A 19,554-nucleotide genomic window follows, 5' to 3' on the forward strand; every position below is an offset into this window, starting at 1 on the left:
CCCGCCGTTCATTGGCCATGTTGATGGACCTCCAGTGACTTGGAAGGTTTAACGCCTGCTTTCACAATGACTCAAACTGTTTATTTATGAACAGTGTAAGAAATTTTCTCCAGAAAAACCTTCCACAACACTCAGTCCAATTAAATATGATTACTACTATATGAGGAAAAAATGGCAGGCCTGGAAGAGAGTGGAAGGAAATCTCAGGGTGAGGTCCTGTTGGGGACTTGTTGTTTCTTTTGACTTTTCTATATTTTCCAGATCTTTAATGACCATGTGTTTTAACTTCAATGAAAAAGTCAACCTTGCATTTAAAAAGTTAGCATCTTGAAGAAATTATTTCAGTTTCAAATGTTTCATTTACATCTAAGGCAGTCAAGTACATGTTTATGCAGTATTCAGTTCAGAAACTGTAACATTAGAATATGGGCCTGAGGATCTCTTCTCAGTATTTCCGTTAATTTTTTTTTATTATAAACTGAGTAACTTATTGGTCTTAGAATTATTTCTTCTTTTTTTAAGATTTACAAGGTACCTTAAAAACTGAAAATTTGACCGGAATATGTGTGTGTGTGAACCACATTTTTTCTAATTTAATAAACAGGATATTATAGCAGTTTTATCATTTTCTTTTTAATCAGATTTTAAACTACTTGTTATGAGGTTTGCATGAAATTTATATTATTCCAGTGATACTGTATCTTGATACACATTATTTATAAAAATTGTGCTTTGAAAGCATACTTTAATCCGAACTGAAATATTTCATTATCAGCTGCTCTTTGATTAATTGTTTAAATACTTCTATTTGCTATTGCTGTGAACATTTAAAACGATAACTTATTGAAAAATAGTAAAACCTGAAATTACCCTAATCCACATTCTCCTCACATATATTGAGCTCCATCTGTCATTTAATATGAATCTTGGGTCAATGAGCCTTCTGTGTCAAATTGAATAGAATGTTGATTATGAACTGGAGTTCAAGTGCAATGAAACAGATGCCTTGCAGTGTTTATTAGGCATTAGCCTCCTTAGAGATGCTCATTTGTCTTCGTGTCCTCATTAGTACTTATTGTTAAATAATTGCCTGAATACACACTCAACATGGTTTGTATTTGTGGTGCTTTTATCCATTGTTTACAATATTTAGAAATCTTACCTGCAACAAAGCTGATCAAGCCTGCATCTTTGGGTAAACCAGCTCCTCAAACTGAAAGTTGGCTGGCTACTCCTAAGTCGTCTGAGGGCCCCACAGAAGCTGACTCCTGTGTTCAGTTTCAGAATGTAGGTATTAAATTTAAAAATAATATTCATACTATTTTATGTTCTATATATATTGAAACAATTATAAAAAATGAAATATTTGAAACTTCTTTTGTGTTGACGGATACTCATCACTTTTATTGAACCATGTATTGATCTTCTTGATTAGTAGAACATTGTTAAACGTCATTTTTATTCTTTGTGGGGTTTCTTTCCCCTAACCAACCCATGTTTGAATCTCCTATGTAACTCTACATAATGAAGTAATGCTTTTCATTAAAAGGATTCTTCAGGATACCATGGTGGGAACAAGGAGACAGAATTGCTTATGTTTAAAAGAGTTCAGGAAGCAGAGGAAAAATGGAAGGGTGCCCAAGCTCTGATTGAACAAATTAAAGTCACTTTCTCAGAAAAGGAGAAAGAGCTGGAAAATAAGATGGAGGAACTAAAGAGACAACAGGAAAAGGAACTCTTCAGACTGAATCAAGACAATTATATTCTTCAAGCCAAGGTACTAGACACATTGTCCTATTTCTCCTTTTATTTATTAAAAAGAACTTGTACTCCCTGCTAAATGCATTGTTATTTTCTTGTTCCTGGGGCCTCTTGACTTGATATATTTGCTGCATAAAACATGAACATGGTTCCTGACGGTGCCTCCTTACAAAAGAGCCTACATGAAATCCTTGCGGGGGGGAATCAAAAATTAAATTGGTTCGTTTTGATAGTTTTCTTCTTAGCAGTCCTTTTTGAAAACTAATCACTTGGTTCACCGTGACCTTCAGGGAAGACAGCAGTTTCAGAAAGAAAGCTATAGAAGTTCTAGATTCAGGAAAGTGACCCTGTGTAGCATTTCTGAGTTACTTCCACCGTCAGAACCATCAGTACAAAGCATCCCTGTAGTGACTTAATTGTAGTTGGTGTTACGATAATTCTAGTGTGCTTATAAGACAGTCTTAGGTCTATACACCTGGAGTTTTCTGATGTTCTTCCTCACTTCTCACTGTATCATTTTCTTCCCCAAATGAAACAATACCTGCATTTTCTCAAAGTTGAGTAGTTTTGAAGAATCAAACAAAAAACACAGGTGGTTACATTTGGGAGAAACCACTGATCCTGTCACTGAAGAAAAATTGAAGCAAATCCAAAAAGAAATACAAGAACAAGAGATGCTTCTTCAAGGATATCAGCAGGTATGGCTCTTCAGCACAAATTTAGTTTGTCTTGAGATTCTTTGATTATAAAAATAAGGCCTTTAAAAATATGGACTCTGTGGGAGAGGGAGAGGGTGGGAAGACTTGGGAGAATGGCATTGAAACATGTAAAATATCATGTATGAAACTAGATGCCAGTCCAGGTTCGATGCACGATACTGGATGCTTGGGGCTGGTGCACTGGGACGACCCAGAGGGACGGTGTGGGGAGGGAGGATGGAGGAGGGTTCAGGATGGGGAACACATGTATACCTGTGGCGGATTCATTTTGGTATTTGGCAAAACTAATACAATTATGTAAAGTTTAAAAATAAAATTAAAAAAATATATATTTCTGCATCCATTTAACAGGTAATGGCAATGGAAGGAAGTAATAATTTGACTAGTCTGTGCATTTTTTATGGGGAGAATTAAAGTGGTTAAGAGCATGGGTTCTGGATTCAAAAAAATCTGATTTTAGATTTTGCTTCATACCTGCTCTATAGCCTTAGACAAATCACATTACCTCTCTCAGGCAGTTTCCTCATCTGTGAAATGAGGATAGTAATACCTGTCTCACAGTGGTTGTGAAATTAAAATAAGACTGCAGATCAACCTCTTCCTGCCTTCCAGACAGTAACCAGTTCGTGCATGTTGGCCTGTTACTAATTCTAATAGTCAGATTTCCTTAGAAACTGTCTTTTTTTCCTTTGAAAGTGAAAGTGTTAGTTACTCAGTTGTGTCCAGATCTTTCCAGCTCCAGGGACTGTAGCCTGTCAGGCTCCTTTGTCCTTGATATTCTCTAGGCAAGAATACGGAGTGGGTTGCCACTCCCTTCTCCAGGGGATCTTTTTTTTTTTCCCCATAGATAATATTGACTAGTTTTGATACTATATTGAGAACTATAAATCTGAAATCAATTGCCAATGCCTTGAGAGTAAAACTAAAAAATGAATTAAATGGGAGAAAATGTGTATGTTCTGCGGAAGCCATACATTTGTTCTCTGTGATGACAGAGTCTTGGTGGTGTTGACAGCCGGGGCAGGTTTGGCTATGTTCCAGCATGAGACTTGTCTTAGTTCCTCCTGACCACTTTTTTTTTTTTTAACTTCTCTATCCTTTTCCTCTGTCTTACTCCTTTTTCCTCTTTTGACAACTGTAACCTAAGCATCCAGCCTCACAATAATAAGCATTTTCATTCTGGGGACATCCGAAGAAAGCATTATCACATCAGAAATTACAGCTTTTCTTTTTAGTATATATTTATTTTTTCACTGGTCTCAGTTGGGGCACTCAGGACCTTTGATCTTCTTTGCAGCATGTGTGATCTTTAGTTGCGGCATGTGAACTCTTCATTGCGGCCCATGGGATCTAGTTCCCTGACCAGGGATTGAACCCAAGGCCCCTGAGTTGGGAACACAGGCAGAATCTTAACCACTGAACCACCTGAGAAGTCCCCAGATATTCCAGCTGTAAATGAAATAGTATGGATTTTGCAAGATACCCCATCCTGGAGTTAGTTAGAACCTTCCAAACCCTCCCTGCCATTCTGAGCTTGCTATATACACAGCATGGGTTTTAAAGCAGGATTTCACAGACCTATGCTTTTGCCAACCACCCACTCCCATAAAGATAACATGAAATTGATGTGTCTATGTATGTATGTGTTTTTCTGAGTTTCATTAATTCTGCTGAAAATCAGCCACAAACTATGTGTCAGGCACTGGGCCAGACATGGTGAGACAGTTCATGGTTTTCATGAAATCCTCAGTGGTCCTTGGTTTTCATCAATTTCTTGATTTTAAAGAGGTTAATAAGCCAGAGCATCTGAGCACAGATGGGTACTTTCTCACCTATCCTCACTATTTGAGTCCCTCTTTCACTCAAGCCAGATGTTGTACTGGGTCTAGTCTATACACTCACTGCCCTGATCTTCCAGAAGCACCCAGTCTCTAACTCCCTGCTCACATAAAGTTCCAGAAACAAACACAGATACCCACTGCGGCTATGTCCAGTCACCTCACTGCAGAAAGATGGGCCAAAAGCAAGAAAAAGAGTGTGCAGACAGCCCCAAACAGCACACAAGTCAGGATGTGGTTCTTCCTGCAGTCACTGGTCCATTTACTCGAGTGAAATGCAGTACATTACCCTGATGGGCTCTTTGATTTGGGGAATTTTTTTTCAACTAATGATTTTGAACATTTTAGAAAGAACTGTTCTCGGTTTACAGATTTTCTTCTGAGACAAAAAGTTAGAAAAAGATTTTGCTTACTCAAAAACTGAAGAAATTGAAAAGCCTTTAAAATTGCTTAAAGGATACATCTTTTATAAGCAAATAAACTTATGTAAGTACTACTGGTTTTTAACTAAAATGTAATTTTCTGTTTATAAAAAGGAAAATGAAAAATTGTATAATCAAGTGAAAGATCTCCAAGAACAAAACAAAAAAAATGAGGAGCGAATGTTCAAGGAAAACCAGAGTTTATTCAGTGAATTAGCTGCCTTAAAGTAAGTCCTTTTTAAATTCTTAAGATCAAATATACTTTGACTATTTCTAAGCATTTTATTATTATATTAATAATACATTTAGTTATACTTAGAAATTTTAGAAGTTGTACACTGATTTACAGTTTTGTAACTTTTACATTTTTCATATTCAGTGATTCTCTTTGGTGTTCAATGATCAGTACATACTTAGTATTTTCAGCATATTGGTATTAGAATTTCACATCAATTTCAGGAAACTGAATTATTCCTTTTAAATCTGAGATACTTAGATAATATAATAATAGTAAATAATAATAAACTACAGTATTATTTACTGTGTTAGGTCAGATTGCATACAAGTAGAGCTTGAGATGGGGATCTTTGTGGAGGTGCTTTTCTGGAAGATAACTCTTAGGACAAGGGGCAAGAGAAGCGAGATGAGGTGAGGATTGGGGTGGATGGTGAGCGGGAAAATCAGTGAGACTGGGTTTCGGCTGGAGGCTGGTTTCATTCCACTCTCACCAGGACATGCAGGAGAACAGATTTCATTACATAGTTGGTCCCTACTTGAGTCAAGTGGAGAACAGCCCTTTGAACCCCTCAAGGCAGTCTGTCACTGGATGAAGTGGGTCCCAGGAAGCAGCTTGCGGGTATCCTCTGGGGCAGGGGGCAGGAGCTGCTGTTTGGCAAGGAAATTTCTCCAGAGAAAGAACCTGGGAGTTATTACAACAAACATACCACGGCAGGCTGACAGAGCGCTAGCACCCACTTAGGAACCAGTCATACTTCAGACTGTAAGGTCTTTGGGATGTTACTATGTCCATCTTTAATATACTAAGTGCGAGAGCTGAACCACCAAACATGGGGAGGCTAGGGTTCTATCTTCTTTTAGGAAGTGACTGCCAGCTGTGCATCGTTTCACCTAAACACCTGAAATCTCAGATAGAACTACTATCCGAAGAAACATCTTGGACTGTGAATGTCATGTACATTATGTTTATTTACATACTACTTCCATTTTTTGCAAGATAATTTAGGGTATAAGAGACAAGGCTGCTGTTAGCTCACACTGATCTTTCATGCACAGTAGAAAAAGGCACACCTTGTAGCAGACAAAGCTAGAAAGTACACAGGTTGGCAAGTTGAAGGCACTTTTGTATAAATTGGGGGGTCACCCCTTTCTCCTGGTAAGTGTGATCCCCATGGCAGAGCTAATAATCTGCATAGTTCTGATGCCTCAGGGCTTCTACATCTGCTTTCTTCCCAGATGCTTCAATAATATATTTTAAAATTTTATATCTTATATTGCCTGGCTTCTAAAAGAGAAGATCTATTCCTGGCTCCAAACCTGAGGCTCTAAATGAATTTCCACAATGGAATAAATTGTTTCTTTAGACTTAGATGATCATATACAGATTCCTAAACTCCTTGTATAATGTTCCCTGGAAAAAAAAGAAAAAGAAAAACTGACTTGAAGGAACCAGTAGTAGATTGTATTTGGTTTTATTTGTTTGTTTCCATGGGTATGATTGGCAATTTGTGTTTCTCAGAAAGGAGTCTAGAGTGATATGACAAGGACTACAGAACACCACAGGGGAAATGCAATGCAGGAAGTCTTTCCCAGACATTGATTTTCTTTTTTCTGAAAATTGGCAAGAAATGTTTTTATATTACAAATACACCAATACTCTTAGTTTCAATTCTTTTAGATTATACATAAACATTTCCCTTAAAGTATACTCCTCTTCTAACATTTCAGTATTGTATTCTTTAGTGCAAATGAACTGTTTATCTTCAGAGACTCAGTTTTGATGTGCAAAGAGTTTTTAATTTTTAAGAATCGAATATTTTGTACTTAAAGGAGGACATTGTAAACATGTATGTATTTATTTTCAAAATAAATCAGAGAACAGATGCACAGAAGTCGTTTCCTGTCTCAAGCAGTTGAAGATTCAGAGCCCACCAAAAATCAAAATTTTACAGATCTGTTAGCAGAACTACGGGCAGCACAGGTAAGGTACATAAGGATTTTAACCATTAGCAACAGGAAAGTGTGTTATAAAAATCCTTACGTGTGTAAAAAAGAAAAATCTGCTTTTGTAACTTATGAATAAATCTGCTTATAAATTTCATACCAATTAAAAACTAGGAAATACCTAAGATTAGCATTGAAATACCTGTGACCTCAATATAGAGGAAACAATGTGATACTGGTTATAGATGGCATCTTTTATTATCCAGCCTCTCATCAGGCATTTATCATGTGGAGTCATGTTGGAGGCAGAGCCTTATTTAGGGAAGATCCCTTGGAGGAGGGCATGGCAGCCCACTCCAGTATTCTTGCCTGGAGAATCCCATGGACAGAGGAGCTTGAGGGGCTACAGTCCATAGGGTCGCCAAGAGTTGGACACGACTGAAGTGGCTGAACATGCATGCGTGTACATACCTAACTTCAAACAAACTCCTCTTTGAAAATGGAGGGCTGAAATAGGAAAACAATTTGAAAGTGATCATTCACCTTAAAAAGTGAGTTGACTTTTCCTCAGTCTTCCTAAGTGGGCCGTACACTTAAGAGGGGCTGAGACTATATCTGAAGAATTTGTATCTGATATGCCTGACAGAGTGGTGAAATGCAATATCTGCTACATAATTTTTTTCTTTATTTTTACTGAATTGTACTATAAAGCATATGGCCTAGAATTTCCTAAAGCAGTGTTTACCAATGGGAAAAGTTTGGGAATTTAGGGCAGATTATTTCTGTCTTAAGCAGAACAGTTTTATGCATTGCTCGGTTTTTATCACTCCTGTCCTCAAGAACTATGCTTGTGGCACCCACCCGTCACTGTAACACTCAAAACCACTGCCACAGACAGCTCCTGTGGAAGGGCAGTTAGCTTTCCCCACTCCCTCCCATTAAGTACTTTGAATCTATTTCAACGATTATGCACATTAGAATAATTCCAATTGCATGTCACTTTCTAATTAGAAATGTATTACATAAAGTTAGGCTACACAGAAATTTAAACATGCCAGAGTTCAGTAGTTGATATTTGACAGGTTTTTGCAGTATATAAAATGAAGCTTCAAATATGAACCCATTAGAGAACTTCCTTAAGATGCATGTGGGTACAGAATGATTAGATTGGTAAGCGGATAAATAGAAAGAATAGATGATTGGACACCTTCACTTATCAGTGGGCCTCAAAAACTAGCAAGTTAAGAGAGAAATTACTGTAGTTTATGAAGGCTTGGGAAAGCATGATTAGGTTGTGACCACAGCATTAACTTCACTTGAAGGCTGTTATTAGTGACCTTTTAAAAGTGCGGTTTTGGACGCATTTTTGAACAAATGGGAAACCAAAACTGACACTGAAATCACCAGAACATGCTGGCTAAAATATAGTTAACATCTTGTAAATTACATAACCCAACTCTCAAGAAAGTAAAGTGAACTTCTGGGGTCAGAATAGAACAGGGATACGGAGCTAGCAGTAAGCATTGCTCCTGGGCTGTCAGCTCAGTAACCACGAGCCTTGAGCTTGAACAACAAAGTGGAGATAGGACCCCAGGACTGCACAGGGCCATATCCTTCAGTAAAAAAGTGTTTTAGGAAAAAACTGACCCACTTTCAGAAGGGACTGAAATGTCGAGAAAGCTTCTCTCTCTTAACTTGGTATCTATAGAAAGAGAGGGGGAAAAGATCTCATCTTCTCAGTGCTTTATTGATTATTCAGTATAGATGTCATCCCTTCTCCTTTCATTTGTGTTTTAGTATTTGAATTGACACTACCTTCAAGGGTGGGTCGGGCTTCCCTCATAGCTCAGTTGGTAAAGAATCCGCCTGCAGTGCAGGAGATCCCAGTTTGATTCCTGGGTCGGGAAGATTTGCTGGAGAAGGGATAGGCTACCCACTCCAGTATTCTTGGGCTTCCCTTTGGCTCAGCCGTTAAAGAGTCTGCCTGCAATGTGGGAGACCTGGGTTCGATCCCTGGGTTGGGAATATCCCCAGGAGAAGGGAAAGGCTACCCACTCCAGTATTCTGGCCTGGAGAATTCCATGACTGTACAGTCCATGGGATCGCAAAGAGTCGGACACGACTGGGTGACTTTCACTTTCAAAGGTGGGTCATGCTCAATCTGGGGGAAGAAAAAAAACCATAAAATGATCCTCAGTCAGCAGTCACCTTAAGTATGTCTAGAAGAAACACGTGCAAAACACTGGTAAGAGTGTCCACTCTTAACCCAGTTCACACAGTATTCCTACAGAGTAAATCATGTTGGCAGTACACTTGCAATGCAAAATTACAAAATCCAGGGAAACAGCCCACCATGAGTAGGCATGGGGTAACTTAATAAACAGGATTAAAACCCCAGTAGGATTATTGAGTCGGAGAAGCCAATGGCACCCCACTCCAGTACTCTTGCCTGGAAAATCCCATGGGTGTCGGAGCCTGGTAGGCTGCAGTCCATGAGGTCGCTAAGAGTCGGACATGGCTGAGCGACTTCACTTTCACTTTCATGCATTGGAGAAGGAAATGGCAACCCACTCCAGTACTCTTGCCTGGAGAATCCCAGGGATGGGGGAGCCTGGTTGGCTTCCATCTATGGGATCGCACAGAGTTGGACACGACTGAAGTGAGTTAGCAGTGGGATTATTGAGTAGACTATAAATTAAATACATTTTAAATGATTAAATATACAGAATAAGTGAGAAATTCAATGTGAGGAAGGAACAAAACAGACCAGGGAAATTCAGAGAAAAATAAAGAGAATAAGTAGAAAAGTTAAATAGATGATCAGATGTAATTAAGAAGAAAGTAGTCAACTGGAAGATAGATCTAAGAGAACTTAGACTGAAACACACGAAATAGAGAAATAGAAAATAACAGAAATAGGAGATGCTATAATATGTAATTAAATGTTTTTATAAAGTAATGGCCAGGAATTTTCTAGAAATTATAAAAGATGAATTCTCAAATTCAGGAAATACAGGGAGTCCTGCTCAGGATACATAAGTAAAAATCTACATCCAAGCCCATCATGGTGAAAGTACCAAAGGCAGGAACACCTTAAAAGAAATGTGTTAGTTAAAGGTAAAAGTTATTTGGGGATGTGGTTATTTGTGCAAATACCAAAAGATGGAATGCCATTATGTCTGGTTTTCTGAGTTTAAATAGTTTTAGAGCAAAAATTCATACTGGGATAAATCTGTAGTATAATGTTCATGTCAAACCTACTTAAAAATTAATACCCATTAGTGTAGTCATAAAATGTGAGCTGGTTCTTTGTAAACTATGGATGGACACATACTGAAAGCAAAGATCTTGAGCCCTTTGCTTCTAGTTTCCCACGATGAGGAGGAGGATGAAGCCGACTGCAGCTCAGCAGTCACTTAGGAACTCCTCTTGCCTGTGGAAAAATGGCAGGTAAACAAGACAGGCCTGTACCTTGCTCACTAGGAGCGTGTATTCAACCAGGGAAGACAGATAAGTGAGCAAGAAATAGGTGCACATGGAGGTTAAGTTCTTTGAGAAAAATAAGAACAGAGACTAGTGGTAGGCAGGGCAGGGGTTAGGCAGCTCTCAGCAGCGTGGGTGAGCAAGCAAGGAGGCGCTCCTGAGAAAGTTGTGTCTGTGTCAGAAGCTGAGGAGGAGCAGCCACTCACTGTGCAAAGACCGAGCCTTCCATACAGGGACATGGTGCCTCGGAAGCCTCTGAGGAACGAGTGGGTGAGTAAGGACAAGAGTGATGGAAAAGAGGGTCGGAGAGATAGACAGAGGCCTCCAAGTGTCCGCACAGTAAATTCTTGAAGAAACTCAGCATTCTCCTGAAAAGACATCCACAGAAGATCACACAAAAGATTAAACAGTGAAATGATGCCGCTAAAACCACGATTATATTAATACAAGGCCTTAGGGGTGGATTTATTTTCTTCATAAGCCTGGATTTTAAATTGTAAGGTAATGTGATACAAAGTTTCTAAGAATTTTCCTCTAGACAATGAACTTGCCAAGTGTACCACCTTGAATACAGGGATTTCTTCAGTAGTTATCAGCTGAGTTGAGTGTGCACTTACTGAGTACCTGCCATGTGCCTGGTGCCATGAAGTAAACAAGTAGTAAAATCAGTCTTGATATCCCCAAAGAGCTTTCAGCCTAATAAAGAGAAAAGGCAGGTAATACAGATCAGTGTCACATGAAACAGAGTAATAAATGCTGTACTTCCAGGTACACTGGAAGTTTGTGGGAATGCAGGGGTGGGGTTTATCAGGAAGAGCCTCATTTGAACTATACTTTGAAAGGTAAATATGACTCTGTCAAGGCTAGGAGTAAGGGCTGTTGAGTATGGCATGTACAGCACATTGAGAATTTAACTTGTGTCAAGCATAGTTTTTGCCTTTGTGATACAAGGATGAGAAAAATAAAGTTCTGCTTTCAAGTAAATATATAATATGTCAGGTGGTGATGAGTATGTGAGAGGAAAGTAAAGCCATACACCTGGGGACTAGGGTGGGGGTTTCTAGTTTAGAGTGACCAGACAAGGCCTTCCTGGGGCTTCATTTGAGCAGAAATCCTGATAAAGTGAAGGAGCAAGCCACTTGGCTGTCTGAGGGTAGAGGGAACAGTAAGGGCCAATACCTTGAGGCAGGAACATGCTGGGCAGGTTCAAAGAACAGCTAGGAGGTCTCTGTAGGCGTGCAGTGGGAGGGGGAGTTTGCAGGCCATGCGTCCGAGGAGTGGGCAAGCCTGGGTTCTGTGACGCTGAAGGTCATGGTAAGAGCTGTAGGTTTCCCCTAAAAGAGGTGGGAGCCACCAGAGAGTTTCAGACCAAGAAATGATATTAACTGACTCCTGAAGGCAGTTCCTCTGGTTCCTGGGAGAACAGATTGTAGGTGCTGAGGGTGGAAGAGGCAGCCTGGTTAGGAGGGTGGAGAAACCCAGGAGCAGTAAGAAAAGAGATTGGAAGGGGCCTGGAAACTGTGTTAAGTGATGAGAACTGATTCTCGGAGGCTCTGGGGAGCTTGTATCACTGGAAGGGGAATAGTGATAAAATCAAGCTGAAATTTAAGAAAAATAATTAGCAGTCTTTATGATGAATTGGGTGAAAGAGACACTATTCTACAATTGATTGTGGTTGGAAATAATTTGCTTCTGTATTTTTATGAATATCTAGAAAGAAAAGAACAGTTTGTTGGAAGACATCAAAAGACTGAAGCAGGACAAACAAGCTCTTGAAGTAGACTTGGAAAAAGTGAAGAAAGAGAGAGACCAAGCCAAAGACCAGATTGCTTATGCTACAGGTAAAAGTCGGAGCTGAAACAGTTTACCTTTATACTCTTAACTGTTCTCATCTCGAGTTAAGTAATAGCAGTTGGATAGTATAATCAAAATGCTATTCCTTGAAGTGTATTATAATTTTAGAAGCTTTTAAAATATTAGTTATTAATAGGTATGTGCATTTGATTGGTTTTAGCATCAGTGTTTACAAGATCAAAGAAAGTCATGGATTATTTTGAATTTGTGGCATCACATACTTAGTTGTTTATAGTCATCTCAGGTGGACTGTGACTTTTCAGGGTATAGTCCCTCTTTTTATCTCTGAGTCTGAAACATATGCTCTCAGGTATTTGCCAAATGAACAAATAACATTGTACTATGTTGTAGAAAACACAAAGATGGATACAGCGTACCTCACCAGGGAAAACAAAGGAGAGTAAAATAAGAAAGCAGAAAAGTTTAATATTAAAAAAATTAGAAATAAACATGAGGATGCTAATGAGGATTTCAGAGAAGAGTGGCATTTGAGCTGGGTTCTGACAGAGAGATTCATAGGTAAAGAAATGGAGAGGCCCAGAGTCCTACATTTATTTTCATAGAAACGACTTTACTTTTATAATGAAAGTCATTGGGAAACCTATTAATCAAGAATTTCTAGATTCCAGCTTTGCTACAAGTTTGATGATGTGGACTATGAGCAGTCTTCATCCTCCTTCACTAATACACTAAAGTGGACACAGCCTTACAAAAAAACAAGTTTTTTGCCTCTTTCTTAATAAGTGCTTGCATTAGAGAGGTATTGGTTTTCATTTAAAATCTTTTAGTTTATTTCCACATTTTGAAAAATTATAATCGAGTTATTGAATTACTTGATCTTATAGGTGAAAAATTATATGAAATAAAAATTATAGAAGAAACCCATAAACAAGAAATCAGTCGTCTGCAAAAAAGATTACAGTGGTATGCCGAAAATCAGGAACTTCTAGATAAAGATGCAGTTCGGCTTAAAGAAGCAAATGAAGAAATTGAGAAGCTGAAACTTGAGGTAACAGATCATTTCAGAATGTGTTTCTATAGATGAACCCTGTTATCGTCAACACTCCTTCATAGGCTTGTGTCATTGAGTCAATCTACTTGAAATTCTTTTAATTACAGTGGTCAGGTGGACTTCGGTTTGTGTTTATTTGTGTAGTCTGTTTTAGATTAAACTGAGAATACAGGCAGCTCTCTGTATCCTCAAGTTCCCTATCCAGCAGATTCAGTCAACCATGGATTAAAAATATTCAGAAAAAACAGAATGTCAAAAAGCAAAATTTGCTGTGCAGTGGAAACTATTTTCATAGCATTTACATTGTTTTAGGTATTATAAATAATCTAGAGATAAAGTATACAGGAAAAAACTGAAAGTTGCTCAGTCATGTCTGACTCTTTGCGACCCCATGGACTGTATGTGGCCCACTAGGCTCCTCTGTCCATGGAATTCTCCAGGCAAAAATCCTGGAGTTTGCCATTTCCTTCTCCGAGGGTCCTTCCCAACCCAGGGATTGAACCCAAGTCTCCTGCATTGCAGGCAGATTCTTTACTATCTGAGCCACCAGGGAAGCCCAATGTAGAGATGATTTAAAGTATACAGGAGTTACATGCAAATTCTATACCATTTTATATAAGGGGCTTGAGCATCCTTGGATCTTAGTATCTGTGGGGATTGGGAACCAGTACTCAGCCCACCCCCTCCCGTTACCAGGGCATGATGATAAATCCAAGCTCCTTATCACAGCCTGTGAGGTCCCCACATGGTCTGAATGTGCCCTGCCTCTCCAGCCCTATCTGTACTGCCCTTCCCCAGTCACTCTCCTCCAACCACAGCAGACCTCCCTCTGGTTCCTGAGCATGCTGAGCCCAGTCCACTTGTCACTTTGGCCTGAAGAGGCCTGGCCTGCATTCTTCCCATGTCTCACTCTCTGTTTCAGCTCTGATTTCTACTCCCCAGAAAGAGCTTCATAACCTCTTTATCTAATATAGCTACCAGTCCTGCCCCCTTCTGACTCTTTCTTTCTCATTCTTTTACTTTATTTTCTTTGTAGTACTTGTCATGCTCCAGAGAAGGCAATGGCACCCCACTGCAGTACTCTTGCCTGGAAAATCCCATGGACGGAGGAGCCTGGTAGGCTGCAGTCCATGGGGTCGCTAAGAGTCAGACACGACTGAGAGACTTCACTTGCACTTTTCACTTTCATGCATTGGAGAAGGAAATAGCAACCCACTCCAATGTTCTTGCCTGGAGAATCCCAGGAACGGTGGGGCCTGGTGGACTGCCGTCTAAGGGGTTGCACAGAATCGGACATGACTGAAGCGACTTAGCAGCACTTGTCATGCTCAGAAGTTACTGATTTACTTCATTAGCTCATCAGAGCTCTCCTTCCATTAGGACATAAGCCCCGTGAAAGCAGGCTTCTGGCTTGTCTTGTTTGCTCTCTGTCTCCAGCACAGTGCCCTAAAATGAACTCCCATCATGCTTCCCTCTTGAGGTCTGTGTTTCAAGTGTAAGTTTCTTAACATGGTCTTTCCTTATTGGTAGGTTGAGAAGCTGAAAGCTGAATCTGGAAATCCATCCATCCAGCAGAAGATACGTTTAAAAGAAAAAGCAGCTGATACCAAAAGAATTCAGGATCTAGAGCGACAGGTATGTGTTCAGGGTAAATTTTCATTAAGATATTTTATATACAGTGCATTTTTGTTTTTTGTTTTAGAAGTTTCTATACAATGTAATCAACTTGGAAGTTTTTGCTCTTACTCATTTTAATATAGAACTGCCTCTGCTTTCAACTTTGAATATAGTATTCAAAGTAACAATAAAAGCAGGAAAGAAAGTCATTTTATATAATCTGCGGTTCTGTGAATAAAGAAATTTTTAAAGTCATGTGTCTCATTAGGTGGTAGACCTACTGATGAAAGGTTGTTTGCATCACAACTCTGTTTGACATCCAGGAAGAAAGAAACAGAACTCTGACACTTGGGATGTAGAGCTAGGATACTTTCTCCTGAAGAAGAATAGGTGAGAGAGGAGGGCAGGGTAGGAGACCCTCCAGTTGGGAGTGTGTTAGTAGCGCTTGAGAAGTCTTGTGGGATGCTCTGGAAACCGAACATCCAGCCTCCCAGAGAGCTGGCCACAGTTTGGAGCTCTCGCTCACACTATTTGTGTGTGTGCATACTCAGTTGTGTCCAGCTCTTTGCAACCCTGTGGACTATAGTCCGCCACGCTCCTCTGTCACTGTTTAGACTTAGAAATAAAATACTCATGTCATGGTCAGTGTGGCTGGGAGACTTTTTTCAAAAACTGTATAGTGACACTTATTAGGATAAAGTTTTTTCTTTTTCATTGTAGTAGTTATTTTGTAAGCAGGAATACTAATTAACTTTTTCCTTAAGTTTTTAAAACCTTCTGTAATGTGGTATTTGTATTCATAACTAAATATTAAAACAAAATTAGAACTTCAGCCCTGTTCATAAGGGCACATGATGCTGTAGTTGTGACACTTAGATATACAGCTATTATTCCATCACAAACCTGAAACTGTGAGGTCATCACTGGGCTGAATATTATCCCCATTTTAGAAGAAGAAGGAAAACTGGGCAAAAAATTAACTTTGTTAATTTTACAGGACCTGTTAGATTAAAAGGTATGATTTGGTAGTTTGGTTCAGTGGCCACAAAAGAAGGAAAGAGGTGGTTTGAAGAGCTAGAAATATTCTGAAATAACTATAGTCCAGGATTGTTTGACTTTTTTTCCCCCAGTGCTTAAGACTTAGGTTAGCCCACATAGAAGAAGCCATCCAGAATTGCGAGAAGAGACCAAAGGAACCGCTTCCGCAGTAGATGACTTAATTTTAAGAGAATACTGTGGAACCAAACATATAAGAGTAAAAAAATAAAACATGCTTAAAGACAAAATTAAGGTTTGAAATGGTGACCCACATTGACCGGGAAATACAACGTTTATAAAAGTAACCTCCCTCTTTTACTAGCACTTTCATTAAAAATGTATTGGTTTATTGGATTAGAGCTTTCTAAAATATTATTCATTAATATTTTGTATAGTTTGCTACACATGCATTTCAGATCCTACCCTCTTCTCAGGAGCAGATGTTTCTATCCTAATGATTGTAAGTCTTAATATATATTTTATAATCAAGGTATATCACAATATATTCAGAATCATTTTGAGCTGTATTCTGAAATTATAGAATAAAACATCCTTTTTTCTAAATAGTACATAAGGAAAAGTGGGGCTAATTGTATGCACGTTAATAGTGAAAATTTCAGGTTGTGTGTATTCATTCATGCTCTTATTTAATGGTATATTCAGTAGTTTAATTTCCAGTGAGATTTTCTTTTTTAATTGTATGATAGAGCCACACTGCTAACAGTGACCAAAGAAGAATATTAAAAAGCCAGATTAAAGAAGATAGAAATAAAATTAGGTTTCCACCAAAAATGTAGTATACATTTTAAAATATCAAAATCACATTGAAAACACTGCTTAACATTTAAATGAATATATTAATTATAGACATGTTAAATCCATTTTTAAAAACTAGTTTCTTTTTAAATTTATATTTTAGATGAAGGATAATTGCTTTATAGAATTTTGTTGTTTTCTGCCAAACGTGGTCTCTTCTTAATATACATAGAATGTATGTATATATATATGTATACCTTTATATGCTTACATCTAATCTAGATTTTTAATACCAGAGGAAGCAAAACTGAAAATTTTGCAGATGAAATTATCAGTATTTATATCTGGATATATTCCACTTGACATCTGTGTGTATTTGTATACATATCGATGTACATATCTGTGTACATTTATGAATATGAAAGCAGTCTTCAGGTATGGAAATATTTGCTGTTAACTTTGCGAATGGTGTTACCTTTAAGAACCTACTCCAAGCCAGGCTTCACCAATATGTGAACCATGAACTTCCAGATGTTCAAGCTGGTTTTAGAAAAGGCAGACGAACCAGAGATCAAATTGCCAGCATCCACTGGATCATGGAAAAAGCAAGAGAGTTCCAGAAAAACATCGATTTCTGCTTTATTGACTATGCCAAAGCCTTTGACTGTGTGGATCACAATAAACTGTGGAAAATTCTGAAAGAGATGGGAATACCAGACCACCTGACCTGCCTCCTGAGAAACCTATATGCAGGTCAGGAAGCAGCAGTTAGAATTAGACATGGAACAACACACTGCTTCCAAATAGGAAAAGGTGTATGTCAAGGCTGTATATTGTCACCCTGCTTATTTAACTTCTATGCGAGTACATCATGAGAAACGCTGGGCTGGAAGAAGCACAAAGTGGAATCAAGATTGGTGGGAGAAATATCAATAACCTCAGATATGCAGATAACACCACCCTTATGGAAGAAAGTGAAGAGGAACTAAAAAGCCTCTTGATGAAAGTGAAAGAGGAGAATGAGAAAGTTGGCTTAAAGTTCAACATTCAGAAAACTAAGATCATAGCATCTGGTCCCATCACTTCATGGGAAATAGATGGGGAAACAGTGGAAACAGTGTCAGACTTTATTTTTTGGAGCTCCAAAATCACTGCAGATGGTGACTGCAGCCATGAAATTAAAAGATGCTTACTCCTTGGAAGGAAAGTTATGACCAACCTAGATAGCATATTGAAAAGCAGAGACATTACTTTGCCAACAAAGGTCCGTCTAGTCAAGGCTGTGGTTTTTCCTGTGGTCATGTATGGATGTGAGAGTTGGACTGTGAAGAAGGCTGAGCACCGAAGAATTGATGCTTTTGAACTGTGGTGTTGGAGAAGACTCCTGAGAGTCCCTTGGACTGCAAGGAGATCCAACCAGTCTATCCTAAAGGAGACCAGTCCTGGGTGTTTATTGGAAGGACTGATGCTGAGGCTGAAACTCCAATACTTTGGCCACCTCATGCGAAGAATTGACTCATTGGAAAAGACCCTGATGCTGGGAGGGTTTGGGGGCAGGAGGAGAAGGGGACGACAGAGGATGAGATGGCTGGAGGGCATCACCGACTCGATGGACCTGAGTTTGGGTGAACTCCAGGAGTTGGTGATGGACAGGGAGGCCTGGCGTGCTGCAATTCATGGGGTCGCAAAGAGTCGGACATGACTGAGGGACTGAACTGAATTGAAGGACTAAGTCTAGAAACTGGATTTTGAGCAATCCATTTTGCCTTAGGAAAGGTGGGTTTTGAGACCAGATCATGATAAAACCATTACCTGGCCCTCTTCACATGCTGGCCACTCTGCTAATCACTGAGACAGATGTCATCTGATCCTCACTTAATTGCATGAACACCATGAAATCAGTATTGTTTTCTTCCTGTTTTTCCAGTGAGGTGGAGATTTAGATTGAGGAGTATAATAGGAAGTCACAAGATCTATTTCAAATAAATATAAGAGGGTTTCTGTAAATTACTCAGTTAAATTAAATTAGACATTATACTGTAGTGTTTTTTAATCAGATAATCTAGATTAGAAATTTGAAATTTGTGTTACTGTCCATCTGATTTAGTCTTGAAATGTGATATAAACATCTCTTTGAAATCTAAACATGGCTAATATAATCTAAATGTGTACATTAAACTGCTTAATTTTAATATATCTATGACTTTAAATGCATACTACAATATTTCACTAGGTTAAGGAAATGGAAGGAATTCTAAAGAGACGATACCCCAATTCTTTGCCAGCTTTAATACTGGCTGCGTCAGCAGCTGGTGATATAGCAGATAGAAATACAGTGGAGTTTATGGAAAAAAGGATAAAAAAACTAGAAGCTGATCTGGAGGGCAGAGATGAAGAAGCAAAGAAAAGCCTTCGTACCATGGAACAGCAGTTTCAGAAAATGAAGGTAAGTGCCAGGCTAGCCATGGAGGTGGGGCTCTGAGGTATGCCATGGTAGCTGAGAGCTTCTTAGAATGAGACAGAAGAGTATGTCTTGGGGTGGAGCAGTGGGGAGCGGTGCAGAGACCAAATAGAGGAATGAATTCCAACCCCTCCCTTTTGATCCGTCTAAATTTTCCCAACTTTTTCCTTTTGCCAGTCCCTATCTCGTTCCACTTTTGCCCCTGCTCATTTTTGGCCACTTCTTCTTTCATTTCTGATTCCCAGTGCACATCAAGTGTTCAGTTGCCTTCCCATGTGCTCTTCCTTCTTCTGAAATAGCCCAGTTTCCACTTATCCCCAAATTTACACACATCCCTCAAGGCTGAAGTTGAATGTGCTCTCTCTCTCTGCCGTCTTCTCCCCTTCCCTCAAGGCCTCCAGACCCACTCGGG

General features: G+C 39.1%; 1 protein-coding gene across 2 annotated transcripts in view; it reads left to right on the top strand.

The window, feature by feature from the left end:
* The window catches only part of CEP162 (centrosomal protein 162), a 93,695-nt gene that overhangs the window by 54,023 nt on the left and 20,118 nt on the right, over positions 1-19,554 (top strand). For both annotated transcript variants that reach the window (XM_027551461.1, XM_027551462.1), the window contains exons 14-22: positions 1,154-1,287; positions 1,550-1,777; positions 2,319-2,459; positions 4,855-4,967; positions 6,853-6,958; positions 12,119-12,245; positions 13,104-13,267; positions 14,801-14,905; positions 18,915-19,127. In XM_027551461.1, the coding sequence (XP_027407262.1) occupies positions 1,154-1,287; positions 1,550-1,777; positions 2,319-2,459; positions 4,855-4,967; positions 6,853-6,958; positions 12,119-12,245; positions 13,104-13,267; positions 14,801-14,905; positions 18,915-19,127 (1,331 nt within the window). The remainder of the gene's footprint in view (positions 1-1,153; positions 1,288-1,549; positions 1,778-2,318; positions 2,460-4,854; positions 4,968-6,852; positions 6,959-12,118; positions 12,246-13,103; positions 13,268-14,800; positions 14,906-18,914; positions 19,128-19,554) is intronic.

Source organism: Bos indicus x Bos taurus, chromosome 9 (assembly GCF_003369695.1).
Source record: "Bos indicus x Bos taurus breed Angus x Brahman F1 hybrid chromosome 9, Bos_hybrid_MaternalHap_v2.0, whole genome shotgun sequence".
NCBI classification, from domain to species: Eukaryota; Metazoa; Chordata; class Mammalia; order Artiodactyla; family Bovidae; genus Bos; species Bos indicus x Bos taurus.